Genomic DNA, 17,794 nt, shown 5'->3' with positions numbered 1-17,794 from the left:
ACAGCCAAAGAAGGGGCTCAAGGAGCATCCCGCAGATGCCAGACCAGGCTCATGTCGCGCCTGCCGGGCTGCTGGTGCGAGGCCGGGCTGGAGGTCGCCTCAGCCGCTCACTCCTCACGGTAGCGCACTGGCGGCCGCTCCCGGTCGGGGCCGCCAGCCCGGCTATCGCCGAGGGCGCCGCTGTCCCGGAGCTTTATTCGTTGCCGCAAGCTGTGGTAGCTACCTCACGGGCCGCCGCCCCGCGCGGTGACTGCGCCGGCGAAGGGGGTGAGCACGCAAACGGCGGCCGGGTCACGCGGACTGCAACCCAGGAACACTGCAGCCGCGGGGAGCACGGCGACGCTGACGGTTGCGCAGAGCGGGACCGCTAACGGTAGCGCGCTAACGGCCGCGCGCCTGCCCCGCCCCTTCTCGCGCCACCCGCGCTCTAGCCCTGCCCAGTCTTCTCGCCCTGCACTCCCGCGCGAGTTCGCCGGCGTCTGGAGTCGAAACTGCAGAAGACGAGGCCAGAGGCGGGGCGGCGATCGTCGCGCAGAGGTGACGTAGTGCCGCCGGCGCGGGCGGGTGACGCGACGGGGCCCGTTGTCTGTGTGTGGGGCTAGGGGCCCCGGGGGCGGCGGGGGCTCCCGGCGGGGGGCGGCGGTGGGTCGGGAGGGCCTGGACATGGCGCTGAGGGGCCGCTCCGCGGGAAGATGAATAAGGGCTGGCTGGAGCTGGAGAGCGACCCTGGTGAGGAGGGGACCGGGCAGGCCCGGAGCTGGGGAGGCCGGGTGGGTCCGAGACGCGCCTTTCTGACCACTACCCGCTCCTCTTGTCGCCCCACCCAGGCCTCTTCACCCTCCTGGTGGAAGATTTCGGTAAGAGCCTCTCCTACGCGCCGGAACCAGGCTGTGGGGGCCCACTCATGGGCCATCGCTCCACAGCCAGAGGCTACCCTTCCCGACTTCTTTCCTTACCTGATCGCAGGTGTCAAAGGGGTGCAGGTGGAGGAGATCTATGACCTTCAGAGCAAATGCCAGGGGTGAGTGGCTTGGCACGCGGCGTGGCTTCGGCCGCCCCTTACACCCCGAGGGCTAGGGAGGGACTCGGGACAGAGTGCTCCTCAAGGGAGGTAGTATCAGGGCTCCAAATTGTAAAATCTCGTATAAGGAAGCATCCCTCCTCTTTGGGTGCCTTCCTGATGAAACTGGTGCTGTGCTTTTGTTTTTCCCAGTTTTCCCTCAGCACTTCCCTTTATGTGGTAACCTCTTCCCCCCAATACAAATTCTAACCATCTCTTGGATTAAATTCATCTGCTTTTTGTGGCCTCCCAGCCAGAAACCCACTTCTCTTGACTCAGGTCACACTGTGCCTTTTGTGCAGCTGTAACTTATTAATGACTGCTTTACTGTGCCCATGTGCCGGTGGTTTTAATCCCCACACAGGGGTCTCATATTGATTGGTTGGTTTGTGGCATCTGACAAGGACTCTCCTGGGTTACCAAGGTCAGGGTCTTGTCTTGGTGGTCCTACAGAATAGAGGTGTGGAGGAACTGCTACAGTGACTAAACGGAGAAGTCTGCTTCTTTCCCTCCAGGAAAGAAGGGACTGATATGGGTGTTCATTAACTTCCCTGATTGCACTGGGGCCCAGGCCCTGGGCTTCACAAGTGAGAATTAGTGTTTAAATTCCTCATCACATTTATTGTTCTCGCCTTACTTTCTGTTCCTACCCGGTCCTGAGCCATCGTTCCAGCTTTTCTTATCCCAGAACCATAGACTTCATAAGGATACTGGGCGACTCCTGGAACATCACAGCCAGAGGCTGATGCTTGACTCTGCCTGCAGTGGGCTTCTGGGGTGCGAGGGCTCAGGGCCGCTTTGGGCAGCGTTGGGAAGAAGCCAAGGGAGAGGTGGGATCACAGGAAGGGCACCTGAGTGGTAACACAGTGCAAAGGAATAGGGGAGAGGAAAGGGAATGCAGATTGCCTTCCCCCACTTGACTGGTCTAGCTCTGTCCCTTACTTTCCCCAGCCCCGTGTATGGATTCATCTTCCTGTTCAAATGGATCGAAGAGCGCCGATCCCGTCGCAAGGTCTCTACCTTGGTGGATGATACATCTGTGATTGATGATGATATTGTGAATAACATGTTCTTTGCCCACCAGGTCTGCTGGGCTCTGTGTTCTTTCTGGAGGGTGGGATGCTGCCGTTTTCTTCGCTTGGCAAGTGGAAGTGGGGGAAGGCAGAAGGAACTGAGCTCTTATTCACTAAAAAAGGGAGTCTCTTTAGAGGAGGGTGATGTCTGAGTCCATTCTCCATGTCCCCAGACTTCTGATGGGTACTTAGTTGAATGAACAAATGTTGGGTAAAGATGAGGGGAGCTGATGAGGATTGTCCAGACATGACTGTCTCTCTCTGGGTCCCCATTCCTGATGAGTATGGGCTTGGGGTGAGGGATGCTGTGGATGGGTGACTGTTCTTTGTTTCACAGCTGATCCCCAACTCTTGTGCCACTCATGCCCTGCTGAGCGTGCTCCTCAACTGCAGCAATGTGGACCTGGGGCCCACCCTGAGTCGCATGAAGGACTTCACCAAAGGCTTCAGCCCTGAGGTAGGCCACAGTGCCTTGATCCTGACTCAGCTGACTAGGCAGATGTGACCACCAGATCTGCCACTGATAATGCCACCACACGGCATTTGGCACTATGAGGCTTTTTCAAATGATATTTACATTATATTTGACCTGTAAATTAATTGTGTAAGTCAACTTTTTTTTAAGGCCCAATTGTCAGAAAAGGAGACAGACCTGGGGAAGAGAGGAACATTCCTTAAGTGACACCTTATTAGGACTTTATCAGGCAATGTTGTTGTCCAGTGTCCACTGATTACCATGCAAGGCCAGTACAGCCCATCTTTTGGGGGCTCCAGAGCTCTTTCCTGCCCCCACTAGGCCTTCAGGAGAGGCCACCTGTGCTTCAAGTTCCTGGAATGCCCCCAGGCCTGTTCTCCTGAGCTGTTTCCCACCCGAGGCCCACCTGAAAAGTTGCTCTGATGTGGCCTTATTTTCTTCCCTCTAGAGCAAAGGATATGCGATTGGCAATGCTCCAGAGTTGGCCAAGGCACATAATAGCCATGCCAGGTGTGTGGGAGCTGTGGGAACTGATGGGGGTGGGGGCAAGGAAGGGGGTTGTACCATTCTGGGCACTGACTGTGTCCTTCCCCAGGCCTGAGCCACGCCATCTCCCCGAGAAGCAGAATGGCCTTAGTGCCGTGCGGACCATGGAGGCATTCCACTTTGTCAGCTATGTGCCTATCACAGGCCGGCTTTTTGAGCTGGATGGGCTGAAGGTTTACCCCATTGACCATGGTAGGCACTCTGAGCTGGGGGCCCATTGGATTTCTCTGCTTACCTCCTAAGGAGGTGGGGCTCAGGGTCCTCAAGCGCTTGGGACCCAGTGGTGGGGCGTGGTGGGGCGGGGGTGTCTTGAAGACATGTGGTTCTGGCAGGATGGCACCCTGTACTGCATTGCCCAACTAGCCCCTGATTCTCTGGGTCACCTGCTCTCCATCATCCTTCCAACTCCTGGCCTGCCCGAGCTCAGGGCTTCCTACCTACTGACTCCTTGTCTTGGTTTCCCCAGGGCCTTGGGGGGAGGATGAGGAGTGGACAGACAAGGCCCGGAGGGTCATCATGGAGCGTATCGGCCTCGCCACTGCAGGGTAAGGGCCCTGTGCCTGCCCTACCTTCTGGAGCTGTGCCCCCATTGGGAGGGACACAGAAGAGGGAACCAAGGCAGAGAGAGTCCAGATGGCTTGTGCAAGGCCACGTGATGAATCTGGCAAGATCAGGATTAGATCTTGTGCTCCCAACTCCTTGCCCTATTTCCCACTCAGGCTGCGTGTGGCCTGCTTCAGGATAGCCTGGGGAGGGGCAGGCCTTGGTGGAGCCCTGGGTGGCCCACGTGTGCTGGCTCACTTCCTGACAGGCCCCTCACGCAGCTTGTTGGAAGGCACCAACTCAGGTGCCTGGTGTGCATGGCCAGCTGCTGCCCGCCTGTTGGGGTGGGGCCTGTACCTGTGGCTGCAGGTGTGACTTCAGGGAGCCCTGCCAGGAGATCTGCCTCAACCTGATGGCGGGGCCAGGGTGAGAGCTGCTCTCACGGCCACGGCTGTGACTGCAGGGAGCCCTACCATGACATCCGCTTCAACCTGATGGCGGTGGTGCCCGACCGCAGGATCAAGTATGAGGCCAGGCTGCACGTGCTGAAGGTGAACCGTCAGACAGTACTGGAGGCCCTGCAGCAGGTGGGTACCCCTCCTGCCCAGGCCCTGCCCAGCCCAGCCACCCACTCCTCCCCTCCACTGGGGCGTCTGTGTCTGATTGCCACATTACTCTCTATTGTGGATCTGGGCTTCAATTAACCACTCCTTTCCTTTGCTCCCTTTGTGGGAAAGGTGATGGGACTTGGCGTGGGGAGGGGGAGAATAGCCTCTGAAAGGAGGTTTGGCTGTTTTATTTCCCTTTAAGTGAGTGAGTAGAGCCAAGGCCCTTAGCTGTCCAAGGTAGAAGCTAGGGTCTGCCTTCACTCCTCTGCACCTTGGATTTTGATTTCAGCTGATTAGGGTAACGCAGCCAGAGCTGATTCAGACCCACAAGTCTCAAGAGTCACAGTTGCCTGAAGAGACCAAACCAGTCTGCAGCAAGTCCCCTCTGGCCCTGGAAACAAGCAGGGCCCCAGCGGCCTCTGAGGGCACCCACACAGGTATTGGAGCCTCTTATGGGCCTCAGAGCCACCCCAAGCAGAGCAAGTCTTTTTCTATGGAGGCACTTGGGCAGTGGTTCAGAGGCTCCTGCAGGAGGTCTGAAGCCTGGTGCCTACAGCCCTCTCCCCTCGGAACATGGAGGAAGAGCAGTCCCTCCCTAAACAAAGGCACCTGGAAAGGGCTGCCATTACCACAGTCCCCCAAGCCTTCTCCTTAATGTATATTCCCTTTTTAGCCTCTCTAGAAGTTTTTTTCTTTCTGCCTCCTTTTTTTCATCTCATCCTTTTCCTGCCTCACTGTGGCCCCATGACTTAGAGCTTGCTGACTCTCCACCTATCAGCTGTCTCTGCTGTTCTTCTCTGAGAAGGGAAGGGGAGCAGTGCTGCGCCCCAGGACTGGGGAGACAGTGGGCTGAGGACAGCTTTTCTTGAGGGTCTGGCTGAAAGTCCTGCCCATGCCCCTCGCCCTCTCAGATAGTGCGGAGGAGGTGGCTGGTTCGTGCCCACAAGCCCCGACCCACAGCCCTCCCAGCAAACCCAAGCTGGTGGTGAAGCCTCCAGGGAGCAGCATCAATGGGGTTCCCCCAAACCCCACTCCTATCGTCCAGCGGCTGCCAGCCTTTCTGGACAATCACAACTATGCCAAGTCCCCCATGCAGGTAAGCTGGGAGGATTCCCTCCAGGATTCTTTTGAGAGGTTGCAACAGGCACTTTCCTCAGGTGATTCATTGGTGTTCGCCTTCTGTCGGGGCCTAGGTATCCAGGTTCCTCTGTCTGATACTCAGAAGCCCCTATGATGGCAGGGGTTTAGGGAAGCAGAGAGAGCTCCTCTGACTTTAAACTCTGTCTCATGGCTGTGGGGCTAAATGTTTAGGGCATGGGGTTGGATTCAGCTCTATGGGTTGGGTTCTACTGGCAAAAGAAATGCAGGTGTTTCAGGGCACTCTGTTTCTCTTAGAAGCCCTATGTAGGCAAGTAGTGTGGGTGGGCTCTGGAGCACCTGGAGGGATTCAGTGGACTGAACCTGGAGAGCCATGTTGGCTTCCTGGCTGTGGCTGCTGTCTCCAGCCTGGCTCATGGCCGCCCTGGGTCTCTGCCCCAGGAGGAGGAAGACCTGGCAGCAGGTGTGGGCCGCAGCCGAGTTCCAGTCCGCCCACCCCAGCAGTACTCAGACGATGAGGATGACTACGAGGATGACGAGGAGGATGACGTGCAGAACACCAACTCCGCCATCAGGTCAGCCCCAGCTCTGTAAGGCTGGAGGCTGAGTGCTGCAGATCCTATCTTGAATCTTCCAGCCCAGAAAATGCTGTTCAGCAGATAATGCTGAATGCCTGCTGAGTGCAGGGCCCTGGGGAGGCTGACGTGAAGGGGCCGATTCCAGGTCCCAAGAAGTTTTTGGAGGGCTTGGGCGAGGGCCGTGCACATTTAACCAGACATCAAGGCCTTTTGTCTAGGCCTTGAGAGATGGGGTGGGGGATATCTTTGCTGGAAGAACCGGCATTGGCAAAAGGCCAGAAGTGAGACAGCTGGAATAGAGGAGGTGTCCTTTGAGGACACCTGGCTGCAGCTGTCGTAGCTCAGCGTGCCAGGCTTGGCATGGCCAGGTCAGGCTGCTGGAGCTTCAGGGTCAGTCCCTGGAGGCAAAGATGTGTTCAGGTCATTCTGGGCGTTGCTGAACGTGGTCACCTGGCCCATTCCCTTGGCTTACCTTTCCTTGGGCCCCACAGGTATAAGCGAAAGGGGCCGGGGAAACCGGGGCCATTGAGTGGCTCTGGGGATGGGCAGCTGTCGGTGCTGCAGCCCAACACCATCAACGTCTTGGCCGAGAAGCTCAAAGAGTCCCAGAAAGACCTCTCAATTCCTCTGTCCATCAAGACGAGCAGCGGGGCCGGGAGTCCGGCTGTGGCAGTGCCCACGCACTCACAGCCCTCGCCCACCCCCAGCAACGAGAGCACTGACACAGCCTCTGAGATCGGCAGCGCTTTCAATTCGCCACTGCGCTCGCCTATCCGCTCCGCCAACCCCACGCGGCCCTCTAGCCCCGTCACCTCCCACATCTCCAAGGTGCTTTTTGGAGAGGATGACAGCCTGCTGCGTGTTGACTGCATACGCTACAATCGTGCTGTACGCGACCTGGGTCCTGTCATCAGCACGGGCCTGCTGCACCTGGCTGAGGACGGTGTGCTGAGTCCCCTGGCACTGACAGGTGGGCCTTGGGCTGGCTCACTGGCCTCCCAGTGGCATACTGAGGAGGGAGGTGGCCAAGTGACCACCACGTGTCCTGCACTCTGATGGGTCTTCTCGTGCCTTCTCTTCCCAGAGAGTGGGAAGGGTTCCTCACCTTCTATCAGACCGAGCCAAGGCAGCCAGGGGTCTGGTAGCCCAGAGGAGAAAGAGGTGGTGGAGGCTGTGGACAGCAGAGAGAAGCCTGGGCTGGTCAGGCCTAGTGAGCCCTTGAGTGGGGAGAAGTACTCACCCAAGGTGAGCCCCTCTGCAGCTTTCTCTTCTAATACTGACAAGGGAAGGGCCTAGGGCACTGCTGCCCAGGTGCTGGGTTCCTAGTTGGAATTTTGGTGTGAAGGGTGGTGGCTGAAGCCAGGTGCCAGGAAGCCTGTCTGGGTCGGGTGGCGGCAGGGGCCTCAATAGGCTCCAGGGACTCTGGCTGCTCGTCCTTGCCTCTAGCTGCCTGCTGGTAGTGGGGCTTTGGTGCTGGCCAGCCCCCCCCACCACGGGTGCAATTGCTGGGTTTTGGCAGGAGCTGCTGGCACTGCTGAAGTGTGTGGAGGCTGAGATTGCAAACTATGAGGCCTGCCTCAAGGAAGAGGTGGAGAAGAGGAAGAAGTTCAAGGTGGGCCCTCTCTCCAGCTGCCTGGTCCTCTGCCCGCCTGTCTTCCCAGAGGTGCGACCTGCTGGGGTCAGCTGGTGGCTGCTCTGGGGAGATGCTGCAGCGTCCTCATGTCCTCACTCTTCTCTCCCACAGATCGACGACCAGAGAAGAACCCACAACTACGATGAGTTCATCTGCACCTTCATCTCCATGCTGGCTCAGGAAGGTGAGGGGTCTCGCTGCTGCACCTTACCTGGCATGCCCTGCTCAGAGCCCTGGCCCTCAGGCCCCCTCCCTCAGGCCTCTGCCGGGGCTTGAGCAGACTGTAGTCTCAGGGAGGGCCGAGAGAGCCTCAGCTTCTGACCGGAGGCTGTGGCCAGTTGAGCGCGTGGCTGCCGGGCATCCAGCCACCCACTCAAGGGCCTGCGCCTCTCCACAGGCATGCTGGCCAACCTGGTGGAGCAGAACATCTCGGTGCGGCGGCGCCAGGGGGTCAGCATTGGCCGACTCCACAAGCAGCGGAAGCCTGACCGGCGGAAACGCTCACGCCCCTACAAGGCCAAGCGCCAGTGAGGACTGCTGGCCCTGACCCTGCCGCTCACTCTTGCCACACAGCCCTCACCAGGGCCCTCCCCTGGCCCACTCCCCCTCTTCCCAGTATTACCGAATAGTTCCAGTCAGAGAGCCCAGACCCTGGGAATAGGAGCCAGGCCAGGATTCTCTGCACGGTGCCCTAGTGCCTGCCAGGGCAGGGCTGCCCCGTCATGCTCTGGAAGCAGGAGCTGGGGCACAGGGAGGTGCTGCAGCTTCCTCCACAGCCGGCTGTGGAGTGGCAGGACCTGGCCTTTCTGCCTGGGCAGCAGAATATATATTTTACCTACAGAGACGTCTATTTTTCTGGGCTCTAACCCATCTTGCCACCACTGTGTTGACATAGTCAGCTTCCTGACTCTGAGTTCTCTCCTAACAGCTGTCATCCTGGAGGGCCAGGGTCACTCCTGCAGGGTCACAGCTGGGGGCCCTGCTGCTCTGGCCCCAGTTGTCCCTGTTGCGAGGAAGCCAGGTCTGCTCTTCATTCCTCCTGGGAGAGCTCCAAACTCAGGGACCTGGCTGCTGGGCTAGACTGGGGTGGGAGTGGGGTGTTCCAGCGGGGGTGGGGTGAGCAGCCTGCTTGGGTCCCATGGCCTGAGCAGAGAGAAGTGTTTGAGCTGTTTGGTGGCCTGGCTTTGGCCAGGCTTGGTAAGACTGCTCTCTGTGGCAAGGCCCTAGGCTCTTTGTCTTCAGTGTTGTGGCCCTGGCAAGGGGCCTGCCTTGGGCTCCTGGGCTCAGAGGAGCCTCTGCCCACCCCTCAGTATTACCACGTCTCCCTCTTAGAGACAGCAGAGACAGGGCTGCTTGCAGGAAGCTGGCACCACTCAGCTCTCCCTGCCATGCCAGCTTTCTCAGCTTCTGCAAGGCACTCAGGGTGGGGGACAATAGGACCAAGACAACCAGTTGGAGCCCCATGTTCCCAGAGGGCCTGATGCCAAGGGCTAATGGGCCCAGCACTGCCTCTGGAGCTCAGGCCCCAAACATAGCCCCATGGCCTCTGCCAGGTGGCTTTGAAGGTGATCCAGGCGGGCCCCTTATGTGTACATAGTGACCAGGGTGGGGGGCAGCTGGCAGGCATGGCAGCTGCCTCTCTGCGCTAAGCATAGCCCGACCCCTCTGGCCCCTGTAAATATTGGACTAATGAATGAATAAAACTCTCCTAAAAAATGAGCCCTCCTGTGCTTGCTGGCCTGAGGTTTGTAGGCCAGGGCTGTGGTGGGAGTGAGGACCTAACCAGACCTGGGCCCAGGGCCCCGTGTGTGACCAAAGAGGTAAGGGGAGTGCATTCTCGGGCATTCAGCCTTCTGGGGCAGAGGTTCTTGGGACCCTAGGCCTGGGACTTAGGGTCTGAACTGAGGAGGGGCTTTGGGTGGGCTGTGGAACCAGAGGAGTTGTGTGCAAGGTGTACTGTGGGAGGAGAGGGCCATGGCTTTCACCAGATCTGACAGCTTTGCAACCTGGAGAGGTGTTGGGACTCAGTGGAGGTGGCGCCTCTGTCTCTAGTCCTGCCTGGTGCGCAGTCCCTGGAGGGGCCCTGGGACCTTGCAAGGCTCACCTCTCTTCCCTTGTTGCAGGTCAAAACTGCCAACTGTGCCACTCTTCCCCCTGCTAAACACATTTTCTCTTGAGGCCACTGTAGCCTCTCACCCCCACGATTTCCCTGGCAGTGGGTTCTACAGAGGGGGCCTGGTGTAAGCAGCTAAGGCTCAGCTGGACTGCTTAGGAAATGCAACTTTAATGGCCCCAGCCCTTCTGTCTGGGTCTAGTAGTCCAGGGCACAGATGAGGGCCACACCACGCTTTACCCAGTGTCGCTGGGGCTGGTCGGTGGGGATCTCCACAGCAATGACGTAGTTTGTGGAGTGGCCTGTGGTTGATAGTGTTCCTAGAGCAGGCAAGAAGGGGGAAGGTTAAGTTGTCTGCTTCAACTAGGGCAGGAACAGGGTATAAAGAAAGGCAGTGGACTTGGCAGACTGAGCTTGGAACGAGGAAGGGGACCTGACCCAAGAGGAAGCCCGTCTGGGGAGTGTGGCCAAGGCTCAGGCCTGCCCTCAGTTACTGCACTGACGATTGAGGATGGGAATGGGAGAGTTGATGCCCCTGCTCATTCCCTGTGGACCCAGCCCAGGCCCACCCCACCTCTCCAGGCCTCGGTTACCCTCTCTGAACCTCCATGGGCAGGCTGGGGCTCCCAGGACCCAAGGTGGGTCTGCTAAGGGAGGCAAGAGGATGGTGAGCTCAGGGGCCACTCCCCACAGACTGGGCCCAGCCCCTGGGCATCACCTTGCCTACTACTGGCCCAGCTCTGTCCTGGCCTAGTCAGTCTCAGGAGTGCTGACTGACCTCTGTCAGCCATCCTGTTCAGCTAACCTGGGTCAGCCTAACTGGCCCAACCCTGGGCCCCCACCTGTGGTGTAGGCTCCCCGCCCTGGGCCCCATACCAGCACGGGTCAGTGTCTTGTAGATGGGGCACAGGTAGAAGTCCTGGTTCTGGACCTTGCGGTTGGGTGTTGGCAGGAGCCAGATAACGGCCATCTCTGTGTATAGCTCCTTGGGCCGAGACTCAGCCAGCTGGAAGGCCAGAGGGTCCCATCGGGCACCTTCCAGGAACAGTCCATGGATGAAGCACCCCTCTTTGGGTCTTGTCTTGAGCTCTGATACCGACTGGTGCATCACCTGTGGTGGGCACACAGATGCCCCCTCACATATAAACACCCAGAATCTGGGTTAGGATTTGGGTCAGGAGGCACAGCTGCCTCCTGAGGGCTCTGCCTACCTCCCCCCTTCACCTGCTGTTTCATCTGGTAGCCTACAGTCTGTGCTCTGCCCCTAGGGATTTCCCTGGGGCTTACGGTCTCTTCTATCCTGGCTCTCCCTGTCCCCCAACCCCCTCTCGGGGGTCCCCTGATTCTGCCAGCCAGCTGTGGCCTCCGTGTTCCTCCTGCCTGGGCCACACCCCAGCCTGTCACCTGACCTGGCCCTGGCTGAGTCCAGACCTTGAAATCGAAGGAGATGGTGTCAATGGAGATGACAGACTTGCGGGCATAGTTTTGCAGGGTGCCTGTCAGGAAAGCCTGGGGGAAGAAGAAGCCGCTGATCCAGAAGACGGCTGGGATGCCCTTGGAGATCCAGGTCTGCAGGAAGTCCAGGCGCTGCAGCAGGTCCATGACCCAGGAGGACAGCGGCTTGAGTGATGGGTAGGCCTTGGCATTCCAGAGCTCTGGCACAGTGTTGTTGTATAGGCTGGCAGCCATCAGCTCCAGCTGCAAGGACATCACCACCAGCCCCTTGAGTGCCGTGAGCAGGTCTCTCAGCGTCTGTGTGATCACTTGCAGCAGCCGGTTGTACCTGTGGAGCCAGTGGTAAGGAGGAAGGCAGTGGTCTGGGGCCGTGTGGCCATATCTGCACTCCCCAGTTGTAGGCCATAGACAAAAAAACAATGGCAGAATATAGGGGCTAAGAGCATAGAGGGGGGTCGAGTGGCCTGAGTACCAATTCCAGCTCTGGCTGTTAGTAAATGTATGACCTTAGACAAGTCATGTAACCTTTTTGGGCCTTGGTTTGCTCATCTGTAAAATGGAATAAAAATGTGGCTGAGTTAGAGAATGGGTTTATAGCACTTGGTGTAGCTTTTGCTGTCATTTCTCTACAGCCCAGTGGCCTGCTGACTCAGGGCTGGGGGTGGCAGGGGATTACCGGGTGACCTCCTGTACTAGCACCGTGTTCATTGACTCCTCATACAGCACAGGGTACTTGGTCATCACCCGCTGCAAGCTGATGGGCTCAGGCATCTTGAGCAGAATGTTCTGGGCCACATCCTCCACTATCTGTGGGTGCAAAGAATTCTACATGCGCAGAGTTCCTTCCCACAGGGGAACAGGCATGATGGTGGATAGGAGACTGGTCCTGCCCAACCACTGGGCCCTTTCCCCTGCTGCCACTAACCTCCTCCCGGCGCTGGCCACCTGCAGAGGATGATTTGGGTTGCAGCTGGACGATGGTGCCAAGCAGCGTGTAGGTCTCATTCTGGGCACTGGTGATATTGGCATTGTCATGCAGGCCAAAGATCTCAGGCATGTCGTTGAGTGGAAGGCTCTTGATGTAGGAGAGGTAGCCCTGGAGGGTAGGAGGGCTGCGACTGAAGCCCCTGCCCTGCTCTACCTCCAGCCTGCGGGACAGCCCTCCAATTGAGCACATCCCCTACTCGTCACCCCTGGTTGCAAGCTTTACGCATCTCCCTCTTACCCTCGGGACTCCATGGCCTCTGCTCCCTCCTAGCCCACTTCTCCCTGCTGCCTAGCTCCCTGCTTCTTCATTCAGCTGCTCAAACCTGTCACAGCCCCTCCTGCCACAGGCCCTTTACACTGCTGACCCACACTCTGGGGTGCTCCACCAACGCCTGCCTGCTCCTCACACATCTTAGCTGAAGCATCATTTCCTCAGGGAGCCCTCCCTGACTGTGGTCTGGGCTGCTTCCCGCCTCACTGCCTCACCTGGCAGCCTCAGAGGAGCCGCCCGCCCCCTCCCAGCCTCACTAAGTCCTCTCGGGCAGGGGCTGAGAGGCGGGAGTTGTCGTCTGCCCACAGAACCTGAGCTCCAGGGCTATCTCTGTGGGATGGATCAGTCAATGAAAAGGAGCTACTGGCCGGTACGGGCCAAGTCTCCCAGCACCCAGGTGTTCACGGCACCCCAGGACCCCAGCCTGGCAGGCCGTCTGAAGCACGGCCCCGGTGTGTGCTCACGTTGAGGTCGTAGGTGGGTTGGATCTGGTGGTAGACGCCCGAGGCACTGTAGCTGTGCTCGGGGAAGAGCACGGCGGGGCTGTAGAAGTCCTCCAGGATGTTCATGACGCAGCGGCGGTCCCAGTCGTCAGTGACGCGGCCCCCGTAGTTGATCTCCCCTGCCGTGTACTTGAGGACCTACGGGGTGGGTAGGTCAGGCCCCCACAGGCACCCAGCTCCCCGCCCTCAGCCCATCCCCAGCCCACCTTGTAGGGAATGTGGTCATACTCGTCCAGGAACATCTTGAGCTGGCTGACGCAGATGCGCAGGTCCCCGTCCGTGAACTCGTAGGGGATGTTGAAGCCCAGGGGCCCAAACTTACGACGCTCCAGGGCATTCCCATGGAACAAACACAGAGACAGCAGCAAGGACTTGAACTCCATCACCTGTCGGAGGTGGGGGCGGGGCGGAGGGGCGTGAAGGGCGGGGATGGAGATGGGGCAGGTTGGGGGTGCCAAGTGTGTCTCACCTTGTGACAGGAGTTGAGGAAGTCATCGCTGAGGCTGCTGTAAGACTTGAGCAGGTTGGCCTTGACCCCGCGTGGCGGCTCAATGGTCATCTTGGAGCCGTTCTGTAGGATGGACACTGGGAACTTGTTGCTGGGCAGGCTGGTGAGCCACAGGCGGAAGTCCCGGTGCACCTGGTGGCCACGCTCCACGTGAGCATTGAGACCCGTACCTGGTGGCTGCCCCAACACCAGGCTCCCTCCTACCCAAGGACCCTGGGCCACCCTCAGCCTGACTCCACCCCTGGGTTGGGCTGGGCCAGACCAGGCTGCACGGACCACTGGTAAAGAACATGGGCTTCGGCAAGTCCCAGGGTCACCCGTCTGTGCTGGGTGGCCTTGGGCGAGTCACTGGTAGCAGTAACTTGAGGGGGCCACTGGGAAGATTAATCTAGTTGATATGTGTTACATATGTCACTTCCTGAGCGCCCACTGTGTGCCGGTGGCTTGGCTGAGTGCTCTGTGGGACGATCTCATTTAGCCTTATCAGTCCTGCATGGATGTACTGTATTCCCTTGGTGTACCTTGTCAGGATTGATGTGCTCAATGAGGCGCTCCAGGACTGGCATCCAGCTCGGTGCCAGGTGGCAGTTCTGAAAGAAGACCCACTTGCCCCTCTCTATGGAGCTGCGCATCATGGCTTCCGCCCGAGGGCCCTGTGGGGACAGGAGTGCTGAGTGGTGGGGGACCAGCTGGCCCAGCCCACCAGCTCCCTTCTCCCCCACCCCCTTGCCCTTACCTGGCCCTGGCCCAGGGAGATGGCAGAGAGCTTCTTGGAGAACTTCATTTCTTCGGCAAACTTGTAGAGGTCGGCAGCCGGGTCAGTGCCAGGTGATAGCACGAAGATGAGGGGCGTGGTGGAGTTGGAGTCTTTGAACACCAATGACAGGTTGGCTGTCTGCAGGGCAGGGAGAGATGCCACCTAGAGCTTCTCCTCAGGGGCAGGCAACCAGGGAGAGGTAGGGGGGTCCTGGGGCCCCCAGAGTAATCCCAGAGGGGCTTCCTGGTGGGACCTGGAACCTCTCAGAGCTTTTTGGGGTGGCTAGGGATCCTGGCCTGACCAAGGCTGCAAAGTGGTCTGTCCAGGTGCAGCCAGGATCCTGGGACCCAGGCTGGGGATTAGCCCAGGTGCTGGCTGACAGCACTTGCCTGGGGCTCAATGAAGCGTGGCTCCAGGTTGGTGGCCACGAAGTCCTGCATGGCATTGGTAACCTTGTCCCCACGTAGGCAGCGGAGGACCAGCAGCTTCTGGAACTGGTCCAGGTACTGGTCCCAGATGCCAGGCAAGGGCTCCCTGCAACAGTGCCCACGTCCCCCTGAGAGCCAACCTGTGGGAGGGCACTGGCCACAGGGTCTCTGCTTGCTGGACAGCAGGGGAGAATGGGGTGTCCAGGGGTACATGGCCGGGGGCATGGAAGAGACGTAGTCACAGCTGCAGGGCAACCCTGTGTGGCCCCTCAGAGAAGGCTCCAGGGCAAGCCTGTTCCTGGGTCTCAGCCCCTGGATGTGCCCACCCTGCTGTGCCCTGGGTCCCAGCTCACCGGTGGGGCTCAGGGCTATCAAAGATGGCCTGGAATTCCGATAGGTGCTTCACGAAGTCAAGGGCGAAGGAGGAGAAGGCCGGCAGGTTGGAGAGTGCCAGGATGTCTCGCCAGGCCCGGTCTGACAGCCAGTCCGGGGCAGGGTTCTCACTCATGACAGGGACAGAGCCCCCGGACAGGAGGTAGCGCCACTCGCTCTGGCAAGGGACAGGGGAGGCTAGTGCCCAGGCCCTGAGGCCTGTCTCCAGCGCCCCACCCAGCAGTGCCTCCCCTACCATCCTCAGCCAGAGAAATGGAGTTCCCCTTGGGGGTGGCAGTTGCACAGGTCTGGGTTAGTGTCACCTCTTTCCCTTTCCCTGGCTGTGTGACCTTAGGCAAAGGATTTGACCTCTCTGAGCCTCTGTTTCCTCACTTGGAAAGTAGGAAGAATCAGAACTCTGCTTCCCAGGGGTTTTGTGGGGGTAGGTCAGAGGGTAGCTGTGATCCCAGCACCCGGCACACAGTGAGGGCTCAAGCAGTGGTGGCTGTGACTCTCAGTGCTTTCCAACGCACCACGAAATACCTGGGGCTCATGAGACCATGAGCTGGTAGGCTCAGGACTGTCTCTGTGCTCACCAGCACTCTCAAGGCTCTGAGAAGACGTGCACAGGAGCTGCCGGGCCATAGTTAACCCAGGGCCTCCTGGCTGTTTTCAAGCAAGGAACTGGCCGCCCCTCCATCACGCACCTGGTTGATCTCGCCCTGGTTCATCATGATGCGGGCACACAATAGGAAGGCGAACATCAGCTTGTGCTTCTCGAAGAGGCTGCGGCAGACATTGCTGTAGAGGTTGTAGGTCAGGTAGCGGTTGATGTTGGCGATGCGCTTCTTTAGGTTGTCTGCAGGGCAGAGGGGTGATGGCAGTGCAGGGAGAAGGGAGGGAAGCAAGATCCCTGGGGCCCAGCCCAGCCCAGCCCGTCTCCCCAGTAGCCAAAGGGGCAGTCTGGGCACCCCCTTGGGGCATTTGCTCCAAGGAGGGTAGGAGGGGCGTGTGTTCTTACGAAGTGTAAGTCTGATGAGGGTGTGTATGAGTGGACATGGGTGTGAGTCTACGTGTGTGTGCCCGCTGTGGAAATGCATCCAGGTGTGTCACACCTGTGCCAGGGTAGAGCCTGGTGTTTGTGTCAACATGTGCATCTGTGCCAGGGCTACCTGCCCTCTCTGAGTTGGCGATGCCTGAGAGGAAGATGTTGAGAAACCACTCGAGGGAGTACTGGTACATGGGGTCCAAGTTGGCCAAGTCAGACACGCAGAAGAAGAGGATCTGGGTGCGGATGGCCACGGGAATGTACTCCATGCGCGTGAGGTCAATGTCCTTCTCTGTCTGCTCTGCAATCCTGACCTTGGCCTGGGGGTGCAGTACAGGGGGAGCTGGTCAGGCCCAGGTAGGTTGTCAAAGGGCACCAGGCAGAGGTGGGTGGGGATAGGGCGCAGGCCTGGGGCAGGTGGGGAGAGGCAGGCAGGAGTGGGCCGGCAGTTGCTGACCTGGATCTCAGCAGCCTTCATCTTGGAAGCCTCCAGCACCTTGATGAGTTCCATGTCATCCACAGGGTTGCCCTCAGAGGAGCTGAGCCGGTACAGGATCTGGTCTTCAATGTCCTTCAGCTCCTGGCGCATCTTGGCATTATTGACAATCAGCTGGTTCTTGGCTTCCTCAAGGTCAGGCCGCTCCTCAGCCACTACCTGGCCCAGCAGCTGGTCCTCTAGACCACTGCCAGGGGCAGGGGACATTATGTCTGTGACACCTGGTGGGCCCTGGAGGGCCAGCCTTGAGCCTGCTCACCTATGTACCTGTGCTCCCGGGGCTCCAAAGAGCCTAGCATCCCTGTTGGTGTCAGCCTGGGAGGCCTGGCCTCTGTCTCAGGCTGCAGGGCTAAGGCAGAGCCTGGCTTGAAAGTGACCAGTTCTCAGTGAGACCTCAGGTGGCAGCTTGGAATCCCAGCAGGGGCCAGGCAGTTGAACATGTGAGTTGCTGGGGTCTCTGAAAAACTCCCTCTCAGCAGGAGGGGGCTGGGGGTGATGGGGAGGGACAGGACTTAAAGATGTTTTCACCCCCTTGTCTGTGGAGAGGTTCATAGTGGCCACTGGCATGGAGGCCTTAGCACTCTATGTGGGTGGTCAGCAAAAGCTACAGTGCCTGGGCTTAGGGCAGCAAGGGCAGGAAACGGCTTGGGTGCAGGGAGCCAGAGTATGCCCCCCACAGGGCTCCAGGACAGCTCTGGGGCTGAGTGCACAAGGGCTCAGCAAGGGCTGTGGGGAAAGGGTATCCGGATGAGGTGGGGCTAGTGCTGGCCAGGGAGGCTGCGGGAGGGGTTCCTGACCAGGGATCAGGATGATCTGAGGGTGGGGTTTCTCAGGTGGAAACGGTGGCAAGTAAAGGGAGTTGGTGGAGGGGCTAGAAAGACCTGAAATGCAGAGTGCCTGGGAGGAAGCTGGCAGGGCCTCAGGGGGAAACCCACTGAGTCTCTGCCTGGGGGTGGGAGGAGGCAGCCAGGCAGGCTGAGGCAGAGCTGATGCTGGGGGACCCAGGGACCAAGGGCTTACCCGGGAGACAGGGTGAAGTTGATGAGGGTGAGCTTGGTGGAGATCTCCGGCGTGTAGTGTGGGTTGGGCAGCTTGGTGGTGATGTACATCCTGAAGTCCTCGTGGTAGGGGATCACCGTGTCTCCCAGCTTCAGCACCGTGTTCCCCTGCTGCTTGTATGTCTGTGGCAGGTGGGATGGGCAAGCGCTGTGGCCTGGGCTTCACCAGTGAGGCAGGGGAAGG

The 17,794-nt window shown here is 59.1% G+C and overlaps 2 protein-coding genes across 4 annotated transcripts in view; one reads left to right on the top strand and one right to left on the bottom strand.

Annotated features, from left to right (window-relative positions):
• Positions 1 to 590: 590 nt before the first annotated feature.
• BAP1 (BRCA1 associated protein 1) lies at positions 591 to 9,333 on the top strand. Of its 3 annotated transcripts, none has more exons than XM_036868563.1 (17): positions 591 to 729; positions 828 to 857; positions 967 to 1,021; positions 2,012 to 2,144; positions 2,471 to 2,590; positions 3,057 to 3,118; positions 3,204 to 3,346; positions 3,621 to 3,699; positions 4,161 to 4,284; positions 4,595 to 4,742; positions 5,217 to 5,401; positions 5,845 to 5,978; positions 6,473 to 6,951; positions 7,066 to 7,226; positions 7,501 to 7,644; positions 7,726 to 7,798; positions 8,012 to 9,333. In XM_036868563.1, exons 1-17 carry the CDS (start codon positions 693 to 695, stop codon positions 8,143 to 8,145), a joined length of 2,241 nt encoding a protein of 746 aa, XP_036724458.1. In that variant the 5' UTR covers positions 591 to 692; the 3' UTR covers positions 8,146 to 9,333. The 3 variants fall into 3 exon arrangements, with proteins under 3 accessions (XP_036724458.1, XP_036724459.1, XP_036724460.1); XM_036868564.1 differs by having other exon boundaries at positions 592 to 729; positions 7,501 to 7,593; XM_036868565.1 differs by lacking the exons at positions 591 to 729; positions 2,012 to 2,144 and having other exon boundaries at positions 822 to 857.
• Positions 9,334 to 9,879: 546 nt separating this feature from the next.
• DNAH1 (dynein axonemal heavy chain 1) overlaps positions 9,880 to 17,794 on the bottom strand; it is an 87,326-nt gene continuing 79,411 nt past the window's right edge. Inside the window, exons 64-79 of the mRNA XM_036868566.1 lie at positions 17,573 to 17,733; positions 16,514 to 16,739; positions 16,181 to 16,376; positions 15,716 to 15,867; positions 14,990 to 15,186; positions 14,598 to 14,742; positions 14,188 to 14,346; positions 13,973 to 14,104; positions 13,413 to 13,583; positions 13,150 to 13,329; positions 12,905 to 13,081; positions 12,108 to 12,278; positions 11,859 to 11,989; positions 11,159 to 11,510; positions 10,604 to 10,838; positions 9,880 to 10,047 (exon numbers count right to left, since the gene is read on the bottom strand). Coding sequence (XP_036724461.1) covers positions 9,926 to 10,047; positions 10,604 to 10,838; positions 11,159 to 11,510; positions 11,859 to 11,989; positions 12,108 to 12,278; positions 12,905 to 13,081; positions 13,150 to 13,329; positions 13,413 to 13,583; positions 13,973 to 14,104; positions 14,188 to 14,346; positions 14,598 to 14,742; positions 14,990 to 15,186; positions 15,716 to 15,867; positions 16,181 to 16,376; positions 16,514 to 16,739; positions 17,573 to 17,733 — 2,907 coding nt within the window. The 3' untranslated portion in view covers positions 9,880 to 9,925. The remainder of the gene's footprint in view (positions 10,048 to 10,603; positions 10,839 to 11,158; positions 11,511 to 11,858; positions 11,990 to 12,107; positions 12,279 to 12,904; positions 13,082 to 13,149; positions 13,330 to 13,412; positions 13,584 to 13,972; positions 14,105 to 14,187; positions 14,347 to 14,597; positions 14,743 to 14,989; positions 15,187 to 15,715; positions 15,868 to 16,180; positions 16,377 to 16,513; positions 16,740 to 17,572; positions 17,734 to 17,794) is intronic.

This window comes from Balaenoptera musculus, chromosome 11 (assembly GCF_009873245.2).
Source record: "Balaenoptera musculus isolate JJ_BM4_2016_0621 chromosome 11, mBalMus1.pri.v3, whole genome shotgun sequence".
Lineage (NCBI taxonomy): Eukaryota > Metazoa > Chordata > Mammalia > Artiodactyla > Balaenopteridae > Balaenoptera > Balaenoptera musculus.
The sequence above is the reverse complement of the archived record's forward strand: the minus strand, read 5'-3'. Positions and strand labels throughout refer to the sequence as shown.

Excerpts from the sequence above, each read along its gene's own strand:
- BAP1 (XM_036868563.1), top strand. The coding sequence starts at position 693 with ATGAATAAGGGCTGGCTGGAGCTGGAGAGCGACCCTG. Across the intron at positions 5,979-6,472 it reads AACACCAACTCCGCCATCAG|GTATAAGCGAAAGGGGCCGG; the intron begins GTCAGCCCCAGC and ends TGGGCCCCACAG. Across the intron at positions 6,952-7,065 it reads GAGTCCCCTGGCACTGACAG|AGAGTGGGAAGGGTTCCTCA; the intron begins GTGGGCCTTGGG and ends TTCTCTTCCCAG.